Here is a 12190-nt window from a genome sequence, read left to right as displayed (position 1 = left end):
ATTCCCAAGTGCCAGTGCACAGCGGGCAGGAATTTCCACAGGAGCGGGGCGGAGCGCAGCAAGCGGGGTGATCCCCTCTGGGGGTAGATGGAGAAATGGAGCTAAGCAGAAAACTAATTCTCATACAAAAAGAACCCCCCCCCCCCCAATAATTTCTTACTGAGCAGAAGGCCAAAGACAAATACCAAAACTGGGGAATATTCAAGCACAGGTTCTTTGGTTCCTTTATTCTTGGTATTTGCACTTTCTGTTGGCTGCTGCAGCTCCCACATCCCTGAGCTAATACATCGGATACACCGCGAAGAAGCCTGAGTCCCAGTCCTGAGTGAAACCCCCCTCTGCCCCGCCCTGGCTGCTCCCCAACCTGAGCACGAGCTCCAGAAACGCAGTTCAATGCGAAATGGGGAAACTGGCTGAGGGCCTAGCGCCTAAGGAAGGAGAAAGGGAGGTGGACACTGACTTTGAAAAGCAATTAAGGGGGCTGGCCGACTCCTCTCTCCGAGGACATCACCCCACCAGGCCCCTCACGGCTGAGCCCAGCCTTGGCTCCCCCGTCCCTGCCTTAACCCCCGGACATGGCGGGTTCCTGGCTCACCTACCACGGCGTTAATCTCTTGGAGGCCGCTGGCTTCTCCCTGCTTTTCTGGCATTGGAAGACTCATCTCACTTGGCTTATCAGACTGGTTGAGACTCAAAGAAAGACACAGCACACAATTTTTAAATAACTTTATAATTTCCTGATGGATTTAGTTGGTGAATAAAAAAGAAAAAAATGGACAAAGTGTTTACAATAATTATCAAGGCAAAGTTGACTCTAACACAATTTCTTTGTAATGTCATTATCCTGTCGGTACCACGACTCCGGCCGTCACACACACACACATGCACGCACGCACGCACGCACGCGGTTGAAGGCAGCGGGTGCATTTGCATCACAGACACCATCATAGCGGCTGCTACTGTCAGCACAAGGAACTCAAGCTAGAAGGAGTCGGCGCCCAGGGCCCCTCAGCTCCTCTCACTAGAGTGCAGCACTTGTCTTCCGGGGCAGAGGGGAGCAGATCCCGGGGAGACATCGGGTCTCCACCCTGGACAGCCCGGGGCACTCGGCAGGGTCCCTGGCCAGTGGGCTAGGCCCGCGTGGGCAGCCCGGCCAGAACGGGAAGGGGGTGGCCCTCGGGTAGGTCTGACTGCATCAGGGCATGAATACAATACTGGTGTGGCGTGCAAGCAAGGGCTGGGCCCAGAGTGCTTGCGCTGGCCCGGGGGGGAATTCTCTGGCTTCGGCAGGGATCCCGTCCTTTCCTGACCGTGGCATCTCTGGGGCCAAGAGAGACAGCCTGGGCCTGGGAGATGTAGGCTCTAAAAAGCTTAAAGGGAAAGAACCTGGGGCCTGAAGCCAGAAGGAACTGAGATCTGAGTACAATTCATTGGCCTGGATTGCGGGTTCCAGGCTGGCCCGCGCTTGGCCGTGCTGGATGGGTCACTGGATGATATAGCACCAAGTGGGCAGGAGAGAGGGTCTGCGGCCCGCACAGGGCTGCCGCCGGCTGTGGGACTTCAGAGCCAAGCCCGGGTTACCACACAGTATTAGGCACGCTGAGCTGGGACCAAGGTGGGTTTGAGGGTGGTTATGGGGTCACAAACTTTGAAACCTCTACCTAGAGGTCCTGAGGATGTAGAGGAGATCTCTGGCACAGGTGGGGACCCTCTGAGCCCCAGATTCCAATTCCTTTGACTCAGCAGTTGTCTCTTGCACTACCTGGAGGGTGGCCACTGGTGCTTCCCAAGGGACTAGCCCAGCTGCCACCTCGGCCAACTTGGGGGAGGTGGGGGAGGAGTTCGGCTGCCCCGTAGCTTGAATTCCTTTATTAACATGATATCGTTTTGCATTTCTTAAAACACAGCTCGTTAACTTTTCAGTTCTACAAACTACTTTTTAATATCTTAATAATCTCAACAATGGCCACAATGTAACTGCCCCAATGCTCTGAACCACACAGACAATATCGACAAGCAGAGAAACAAAAGAGGATGTGGGATGGGACAAAAACCCGCTCCCCCCAAATCAATCCCTAAAACCACCTTTCCCCCAAAAGAGTCAGGAGGAGAAATACCTACAAGAGGGTCACAGCACTCGCCAAACACATTGGAAAAAATCAGGAGACACTTGGTTACAGTTTTGACACTAAAAAGTTTGGAAACAGTTTTTGCTTAAAAAGAGTAAGTAAAGACAGCCATTTTGTTCAGAAGGATGTCCCTGTACTGTGTGTGTGTTTTTTCTTGCCCAAACATTCCCTTAGTCCACGTGGGGAAAACTCCAGATTCTTTTTAAAACATTTCTTTGACCAGTTCAAGTCGCTGTCCTGAGAGGCCCAGGGACTGGCAGTGATGGACGGGTTGGCCTTGCAGGCTTGGCAAAGGGCAGCAGGCTCTGCTGCGTCTACTCTGTCCTCGTCTGCTTTTCCATAGCTCTGAACTCTTGTGGGTGGCAGGTGAGGCTGGGGAGGCAGACATGGAAGTTACTGATATTACGGCCACAGGGCCCACTGTGACTCAGGAAGGGCCGTGGGAGGGTCACATTCTATGTGGCACCATATTCCTTGATTTGCTCTTTCCTCAGAACCCCCCAAGGGTAGCCAGTGGGTCTGTGCCTCACAACTGGGGTCAAAGGGGAGGGCAGGATGGTTCTGGGATCAGCAGGACTCTCTAGCAGCAAGTCTAAATGCCAATCCTGAACGTCATAGGGGAGGGATTAGCTCACCAGTTGACTAAAACTTTGTGATGACTTCCTCCTCTTCTTCTCTCTGAGGAGTGGGTGAGCCAACGTACTCCTCGTGGAAAACCAAACAGACTTTTATTGACAAAAGGTGCCAAGTCACACCGCCACTACCGACCCTTAAGGCAGTCTTGGGTCCCATCTGCTTTACTAGCATTTCTGAAGATCAAGTGTGAGGAAGAGAGAGAAGCATTTAGCTCTTCATTAGACTATAAGGTACCAGGTTAAAGGTTAGAGCTGAGATGGATTTGGGGATTCCTGTTCATATTTCTTAATATATTAAAGCCCATTTAAAATCTTTTCCATTTCAAATGGTATCCAGGTCCTTGTAAATCTCAATTCAGATACTTCACCAAGAACTCAATGAGTACCTGGGATAGAGGTATATGAGAAGATGAGAAAAATCACATTGTATTTTGTCAATCATGAGCCCCACATTAGATTCTACACACTCTTCTTCCTGTCCCCTTTTATGATGACCTTGATTTGGGGTACAGATCTTTAGGTGCTAAGGGGAAACTAGACCTGCCAATGGGATGGATGACTTTGGTGAATCTAATAGGCAACCTGCAGTGAGTTTTCAGGGCTATAGACCTTCCCCAGCAGCTGAGTGACCTTGTGAAAATGAATACCAGAAGATACAATGGTAAGTCTTTGTGTGATGGGAATTGCGCATTTAGTAAAAGTTGGCTCGATGAATGATCTCAACTCAATAAGATACTCTAAGTGCTAGACATTGTATTAATTTTGCCCTTGTAATATAAGGTCAGGTCATGTTTGCTATTAAAGTTTAGCCAGAACCTACTTTCATCTAGAACCAGAGAGTCCTCAGAACCATTTGAGGTGCTAGGATGACCACCCAAGAGGAATCAAGGAGATTCATAGAGACCAGACAGATGATGTTTGTCCAGGAATTTTTCTTCTCAGAAGCACCTGTCCAGAGGACTTCCAGGGGAAGCAACAGGAGGAGTTGAAAGGAAAAGGGAAAGAAAGGAGGTGCAGTGAGAGTCACACACCCAGGGGGCAGGCCAGGCCACCTCTCTGGGCACGGCCTCTGCTCCTGCCTGCTCTGTGCAGGTCCTGTCAAGGGTGTCCTCATCCCTCAGTTCCCTGCATTATGATAAAGTGAGATTCTAATACTCCAGGCCTAAGATACGGGGGGCTTTCTACATCACTTACAGGCAGTGCAAGAAATACATGGAATTGAAGTGACTGACCACAAACCACCACGACTAACTATGTAACCCCTCCATCTCCCATCTTGTCTGCTTCTGGCTGGCCAGGCTATCAGGAAGCATCTCAGTAAGAAGTTTATGAGCAGAGCCCATTTAAACCTTCGACACAAAACATTCTACAGCTTCTCACAGGAGAGGCTGTTTTACACCAGCAGGGAATCCGGGCAGCTGCAGATATGACCCTATTAAGTTAAGGGGACAGTCAAGGGTTGCCGGTGGGAAGATACCAGACTGACAGCCGTGGTGACTTTCCAGGCAGCATCAGATTCTCTGGGTGAGTAACTGGGGAGGGGGAAAGAGGAAAATGCAAGACAAAAACATTTAGCCCAGCAACTCTTATCAGAAGATGTGAGTGTCTGGTGGGCGTCTGGCCGGAGAGGTGGTCAAAGGGCTAGATTTGGGTGAAGTGGTCTCTTTCTTGGTGCCTGATTATTTATGACTGGCACTGTCTAAGCTTGGGAAGAATGCCGTTCAAAATGCCAATACCTTCAACTGGATTTGCAACTTAAGGGTCCATTTTCTGATCTGCGACACGGAGCTGGCCAAGTTCCACGTGGTGTGCACAGATGTGTTAAGAAAATACCATCTGCGGCTGTAGCCCCCCTAAACACTACACCCTTGCGGGGTAACAACAACCACAAAAATCCTGAACCACCAAATAAGATCCTGCAGGCAAGTAAGTGACTCAGCCCCCCGCAAGGGTGATGAGCCCCCTCATCAATTCCATTATAATGAGCAATGAGAAAGGCTCATTTGTGAAAGATTCATCTGGAAAAGAGAACTTCTACTAAGATAGAAGGAGCGGGGAGGGGAAGGGTATGCCTTTGACTGCTTTGACTCAACCAGGTTGTCTCAGAGAGTCCTTCGCATTTCTCCCTCACTGAAAAGAGACTTTTGTCAAGGATGGGTACCCAACAGTGACTTGCACACAGTGGGCATTTCATAAATATTCTCTGAATGAAAGAATGGAGGAAGGAATGTGTGTGGGATGAGAAACATTCATTTGTGCCAGAAGGAGGTTCCAGACAATGCTCGAGGCTATGGTTCTGGGAGTGCACATCAAGAGTAAAGCTAAACAGGAGGGAGGTGGGTGGAACATGGGTGGTGGGAAGGCAGAAGCATTCTTTTGGGGCTCAGGGGCCTAGAATGCCAATGAAGATGTGTAGGAGAAACCAGCCTGGCCCCAGGGAACTTCTACAGAAGCAGAGCTGTAGGTGGTGACAGCAGGGCCTCACGTCAAACCCTTCTTCTCTTTCAGATCCAGATGTATGATCTGACAACCTAAGTATAATAAGGTCAAAGGTCTTAAGCAAGAGGGACCCGGGGGAGAACTGTCCACACCATCCTCTTGTTAACTGGTTGAGAGGAGCAAGGATGAGTGAGACAGAGAGGGCTGGGTAAAGACTCCAAACTCACTAAGCCATCATGAGGCCTGCTTGCAGCTCCCCTGCATAAAACATTACACGTGAAAGTAAGCAAAAGAGACAGTAAAAAGAAGAGTCAATTTCTCTTTGTCCCTGTTCTCTCTTTTCCCCCCTCTTTTTAAGATTTTTTTTTTTTTTTTTACCCTTTTAGGAGAAAGCACCTGTTGTGATGTTAGAACACTCAGCTCTCTAGTCCATTGGGAACTTTCTTTCAAAATGTTGAACTCCAAGGAGATTCCAGGTTTAGTTCTCATGTCAAGGGCAGAAGGAAGAAGGGCTCTCCACTCCATGTCCCTCTGTTAAGGGCAGAACCACCAGCTTCCACAGTTCTCCACTGCTGATGACTGGATGGCAGTTCTTCATGGAAACCTGGCCACTTACCCACCCTGGACATCAGGAAAATTAGTGTAGAGACAATATCCAAAGTCGAAAGGCAGAGTTAAGATGTCCAGCTGTAAAAAGGGTGCTGGAATCACACTCAAAGGACCAACCAAGATAGGATAGAGTTTGTAGTGTTTTTTGGGTGCCAGGAAGTTTCTGGGTGCCCGTTCCTTACAGCTCTTCTTTCTCGACTCCTGGATTTATTCCAGCAGGCTGCTGGGCTCCCACAGAGCAGGGTCAGGACGACTCTTCCAACGCATTGACCACTTGCTCCAAGATATCGGGACAGTGATCTGCTATCTGCTGGAGAATGGCATTGGCAAACTCCTGTAGCTCTGCATTGTCCCGTTCACCTTTTTCTAACTCATCCTGAAGCTGAAAGGGAAAGGAAGATGGATTTCAGATAAAATAAAATGATGCTGTTCGCACTGGGTTAACTGTTATTGCTCATGAGTAAGGAAATGGCATTTCCAACAACATGGTTGAACCCAGAGGGCATTATGCTAAGTGAAGTAAAACAGAAAGACAAATACTGCATGGTATCACTTCTAAGTGGAAGGGGGGTGGGGGGAAAAGACACACTCACAGAAACACAAAGTAGAATAGTAGCTACCAAGGGCGGGGGGAGTGGGGGAAATGGGGACAGGTTGGTAAAGGGGTACAAACTTTCAGTTATAACATGAATAAGGTCTGAAGATCTAATGTATAATATGATGACTACAGTTGATAACATTGTACTGTATAATTAAATATGCTAAGAGAGGGGCGCCTGGGTGGCTCAGTTGGTTGAGCGTCTGACTCTTGGTTTCAGCTCAGGTCATGATCTCAGTGTCTTGGGATCGAGTCCCGCATCGGGCTCTGCACTGCCGAGCATGGAGCCTGTTTGGGATTCTCTCTCTTCCTCTCCCTCTGCCCCTCTCCCCACCTAAAAAAAATAAATAAATATGCTAAGAGAGTAAAACTGAAATGTTCTCATAAGAGAAAAAAAAGGAGCTATGTGAGAGGACAGATGCATTACCTCGACTCTGGGGATCTTCACAATGTGTACCAAACCATCATGTTGTACACTTACTATGTCAGTTTTATTTGTCAATCAAACCTTAATAAAGCTGGAAATGAAAAAAGAAATGACCAAAAAAAGGAGAGGTACTTTCTATGGGAAGTCTTCCTGCATCAAAGTTCCCAAGCAGGAAGGGGTCCAAGTTAACATCGAGTGTTTGCTCGTGAAGGGGTGACCAGTCCAAGTCCCAAAGGGGGTAAGCCAGCACCAGTGCTCTCACGTCAGGGAGAATGTTCTCTCCACTGTGTCACAATATCACACCCATGCCCAGCAGGGGAGAGGGGCACACGCATGATCTCAGATGGATCTTCATCTTGCATAATGGTCCTCTGTCCTAGGGAAACATATTTAAAAGACCTTTCCCTTTTGCTATAAACCACTTTTATTCAGTATGTTAGACTACCTGCTAATTTAGGCCTGCTAATTGAGTTAAAGAGATTACTCTGAGAAACACATAAGATAGTCCTCTGTTTAGGAGTAAGTATAATTCTAACTTCCTATTGTTTCAAACGCTCTCTTGGACATTCCTTCAAGCATTAAGCCAGCATTTACCGAGGGCATCCTGTGTGCTCGGTGCTGAAAGATGAATGCATTTGGTCTTTGCCCCGAGATCCATGTAGGTTAATGGAAGAGACAAACACATGCACAGATAATTAGTTACCACAAGCGAGCCCTGAACGCATGCTACAGGGGAAGACCTAAGAATGACAGCTGCATCCTGGACGGGTCTGGGCAGATGTTACTACAGGCAGTATGTGATGTGGATCCTGAGAGCTGCAGAGAAGTTTGTGGGGAGATCAAAGAAGAGGCTTTCAAGCAGACAAAAGAAATGCAGATGCGCAGAGCTATGAAGGGGCTTGGCACAGACCTCGGGAAGACAGAACCTTTCAGTGCGGTGGGAGCGTAAGCTAAGGGGACTGCGTAGAGAATGACAGGAAATGAAGCTGAAGAGGCAGACTGGGGCCAGACTGTGGATGGAGAGCTAAGCAGTTCAGATCTAATCTGGTTAAAAAACAACAAACAAAAAAGGAACTCTAAGAGCTCTTAAACGGTGCAGTGACATGATCAGCTTCATGTTCTCGGAAGAGAACTGTGAAGATAAAAACACGTTAGACTGAGTGGAAGGAAGAATCAGCCAAGGGAGGTTACTGTGGCAAGCCCGGGGCCATGGGGCAGGGCCAGGGGACACGGAGGGCAAAAGACAGGCAAAAGATGTATTATGAAAGTGAGACTTCCTCAAGGTAGAACTGACTGATAGGAGGTGAAGTTCAATGAGAGGGGATGGAGGATCATTTTGACAGCTCTAGCTGAGGACAGTAAGCAAATAAGACTGAAAGTACAGGAGGCAGAGCAGGTTTTTAGGAAAGCAGAGAGATTAAAAACTGAGTTTCCAGTGTATTAAGGATGCAGGTTCTGGAGTTAGGCTGCCTGGGTTTCAATGTCAGCTGTGGCACTTACCAGTTTGTATGACCTGGACCTCTCTCTCTGAGCCACAGTTTTCTCATTTATAAAATGGGAAATAAATACATTTATAGGGCTGTTTTAAGGATTTAATGAGATATTCATATAAAGTGCAGTGCAATGCTTGACACACAGAAAATGTTTGATAAATGTTAGATGTTGTTATAATTATTGCTAAATTGGTAAGATTACCTTGACAGAGCATGTCGATTAAAGAGCAAACAGAACCAAGTTTTAATTGCACCGCTGACAGAATCTACATGCTGTGAGCCAAGAATGAGCATGCTGCTTCTTCGAATATATCAAAGCGCTGGGAACAGATTTTGCAATCTTCTTTCTGTTAAATGTTGACGAAGACCTCAGGACATGCAAGGACCAGATATAGACTACACTAAGTCTTTTTTTTTTTTTTTTAAAGATTTTATTTATTTATATGACAGAGAGAGAGATAGCGAGAGCAGGAACACAAGCAGGGGGAGTGGGAGAGGGAGAAGCAGGCTTCCTGCCGAGCAGGGAGCCCGATGCGGGACTTGATCCCAGGACCCTGGGATCATGACCTGAGCCGAAGGCAGACGCTTAACGACTGAGCCACCCAGGCGCCCAGACTACACTAAGTCTTGACGCATTTCAAGGTCTGGCTGTGTCATATGAATGTGAATCTCTGAAATGGGGAAACCAAAGAAACCAGGTGCCTTTTAAATCCAGCTGCAGAGAATATAGCCCGGAGAGACTGCTAGGCGAGGAGGCTGTGACTCTCACATCTCTTGAACGGAACTGAAGTCAACTGCGCAGGGTAACGGAGGGGGCTGTATGGTTGTACAGCCTCCGTTTCCCCACCTCAGTCCTTCCCAGGAACATTCCAGACATCTTCGGGTTATATTCTGAGCCAGGTATCTATCTGCACTTCACTTTCTACAACTCACATATTTATTTCCTGCGAAACATTTTTTATTCCCATTTGGCTTCTGTTTGTTAAGTAATCATGAAGTTACTAATGGATATATTTTAGTTCAGTATTTTTTTCAGTATTTTTTTTTTACTAATTTAAAAAGTATTACACACACATTGTAGAAAATTTGGAAAACAAAAACCAGGAAAAAAAAATCAACTATAATACTAGCATCAGGAGATAACCACTGCTACATATTTTTTGTATATTCTTTGAGATGTTGTTTTATTATATATATATATGTAATTTTAGAAACAAAATGGCAATGACAGTATATAGATTATTTGTGAACTGATTTTGTTTTCACCTAAAAATATACCACAAATACGTTTCCAAACCAAATCCCAAAGGCTCTTTCAGAGCTTGATGATTAATTCTAAATTTATCCATATATATAACAGGAACCAAGAAAATATTTGAAAGGAAGAAAAATGATGTGTGGACTGGCTTATCAGATTATAAAACATACTGCAAAAAGACACTAATTAGAAGAGTATTGTGCTGATAAAATTAGATCACTGGATTTAGAATCTGATCAGGAGGCATTTGAAATCAATGAATTGTATTAGGTCAACTGGGTCTAGCTGTGGTTGGATTCCTGCTCATACCATATATAAACATAAATTTAAAATTACCTAAAGATCTAGATTTAAAAATTATACTGCAGATACATGTTCTTCTAATGCACACACAAAAACCATTCTCCAGGACAGATCATATATAAGGCCTTAAAATGAATCTTAATAAATTTAAGATTGAAATCACATCAAGCACGTTTTCCAACCACAATGGTATGAAACTAGAAATCAGTTATAAAAAGAACAGAAAAATTCACAAATATTTGGAGATTAAACAACATGTGACTGAAAAATCAATGGGTCAAGAAAGAAATCAAAAGATAGATCAAAAAATGCCTTGGGACAAATAAAAATGTAAATACAATATACGAAATCTATGGGATACAGTAAAAGCATTTTAAAGAAAGATTTATTTATTTATTTGAGAGAGAGGGGAAAGAGGGGCAGAAGGAGAGGGAGAGTGAGAATCTCAAGCCGACTCCCCACTGAGCATGGAGCCCAACACAGGGCTTGATCCCACAACCCTGAGGTCATGACCTGAGCCAAAGTCAAGAGTTGGATGCTTAACCGACTGAGCCACCCAGGCGCCCCTAACAGCAGCTCATAGTGATAGATGCCTACAGTAAGAAGCAAGAAAGAGCTCAACCTAACTTTATACCTCAAGGAACTAGAAAAAAAAGCCCAAAGTTAGTAGAAGGAACAAAATAACAAAGATGAGAGTGGAAATGAATGAAATAGAGACTAAAAAGACAACAGAAAAAGTCAATGAAACTAAGAGCTGGTTTTTTGAAAAGATAAAATAGACAAACCTTTAGCTAAACTTACCAAGAAAAAAAGCAAAAGAATGCAAATACATAAAATCAGAAGTGAAAGAAGAGCTGTTACAACTTATACCAGAGAAATACAAAGAATCAAAAAAGACTACTATGAAAAACTATATGCCAACAAATTGGACAACCTAGTAGAAATGGATAAATTCCTAGAAACACACAACCTACCAAAACTGCATCATGAAGAAACAAAAAATCTGAACGTATTCTTAGCAAGGGAACTGAATCATTAATCATTAATCAACCTTCCAACAAACAGAAGTCCAAGACCAGATGACTTCATCACTGGTGAATTCTACCAAACATTTAAAGAAGAATTAATACCAATCCTTCTCAAACTCTTCCAAAAAACAGAAGAGGAAGGATACTCCCAGACTCATTTTACAAGGCTAGTATTGCTCTGATACCAAAACTAGAAAAGGACAACACAAAGAAAGAAAATTGCAGGCCAATATCCCTGATTAACATAGATGCAAAGATCCTCAATGAAATATTAGCAAACTGCATTTAATACTTCATTAAAAGGATCATACGCCATGATCAAGTGGGATTTATTCCAAGGATGCAAGGATGCTTCAACATCTGTAAATCAATAAATATGATACACCACTGTAACAAAATGAAGAATAAAAATCATATCATCTCAACAGATGTAGGAAAAGCACTTGACAAAATTCGACATCCATTTATGATAACAACTCTCAACAAAGAGAGTACAGAGTGAAGATACCTCGACATAAACTAAAGGGAAAAAAGACAAAAGGACAAGTACTGGTATCGATGTATTATGAAAGTGGTACTACAAGCCTAATAACAGAGAAATGGGCACAGGATATGAACAAAAAATTCACTGAAGAAATACAAATGGCTAATAAGCACATAAAAATGTTCAATTTCATTTGTAATTAAAGGAATACAGATTAAACAAGATAGGGTTTTGTTCCCCCTATCACACTGGCAAAAGTTTCCGAAAGACTGTTAACAACCACTGTTGGGGAAGTGGGTACTCTCTTATTCTACTGTGGGAATATAGTGAGCAATTTGGTCTCATCAATCAAATTTAAACACAAATATCCTCTGACCAAATAATTCCACTTTTAAGAGTATATTCTATGGGCGCCTGGGTGGCTCAGTTGGTTAAGCGACTGCCTTCGGCTCAGGTCGTGATCCTGGAGTCCAGGGATCGAGTCCCGCATCGGGCTCCCTGCTCGGCAGGGAGTCTGCTTCTCCCTCTGACCCTCCCCCTCTCATGCTCTCTGTCTCTCATTCTCTCTGTCTCAAATAAATAAATAAAATCTTAAAAAAAAAAGTATATTCTATAAAAATACCAGTAAGAAATTCAAGAATGTATACACAAGTTTGTTTATCAAGACAATTTGTAAGAAAAAAATTTATTAACAACCTCAGTGTCAAACAAGAAGTGAGAGAGATCGATATGTTCGGAGATCCATCCATCCATCCATCCATCCATCCATCCATCCATCCAAAATATA

At 44.6% G+C, this 12190-nt stretch overlaps 1 protein-coding gene across 7 annotated transcripts in view; it reads right to left on the bottom strand.

Moving 5' to 3' along the window:
- Positions 1 to 711: 711 nt before the first annotated feature.
- The window catches only part of ERC1 (ELKS/RAB6-interacting/CAST family member 1), a 554437-nt gene continuing 542958 nt past the window's right edge, over positions 712 to 12190 (bottom strand). For 4 of the 7 annotated variants that reach the window (XM_035028513.1, XM_035028517.1, XM_035028519.1 and 1 more), the window contains one exon: positions 712 to 6194. In XM_035028513.1, coding sequence (XP_034884404.1) covers positions 6057 to 6194 — 138 coding nt within the window. In that variant the 3' untranslated portion in view covers positions 712 to 6056. The remainder of the gene's footprint in view (positions 6195 to 12190) is intronic. The other 3 variants (XM_035028516.1, XM_035028518.1, XM_035028520.1) reach the window with 1 other exon arrangement.

Source organism: Mirounga leonina, unplaced genomic scaffold (genome assembly GCF_011800145.1).
Source record: "Mirounga leonina isolate KUSES-001 unplaced genomic scaffold, KU_Mleo_1.0 Mir_201, whole genome shotgun sequence".
Lineage (NCBI taxonomy): Eukaryota > Metazoa > Chordata > Mammalia > Carnivora > Phocidae > Mirounga > Mirounga leonina.
Note: the sequence above shows the minus strand (reverse complement) of the source record. Positions and strands in the feature narration are given on the sequence as shown.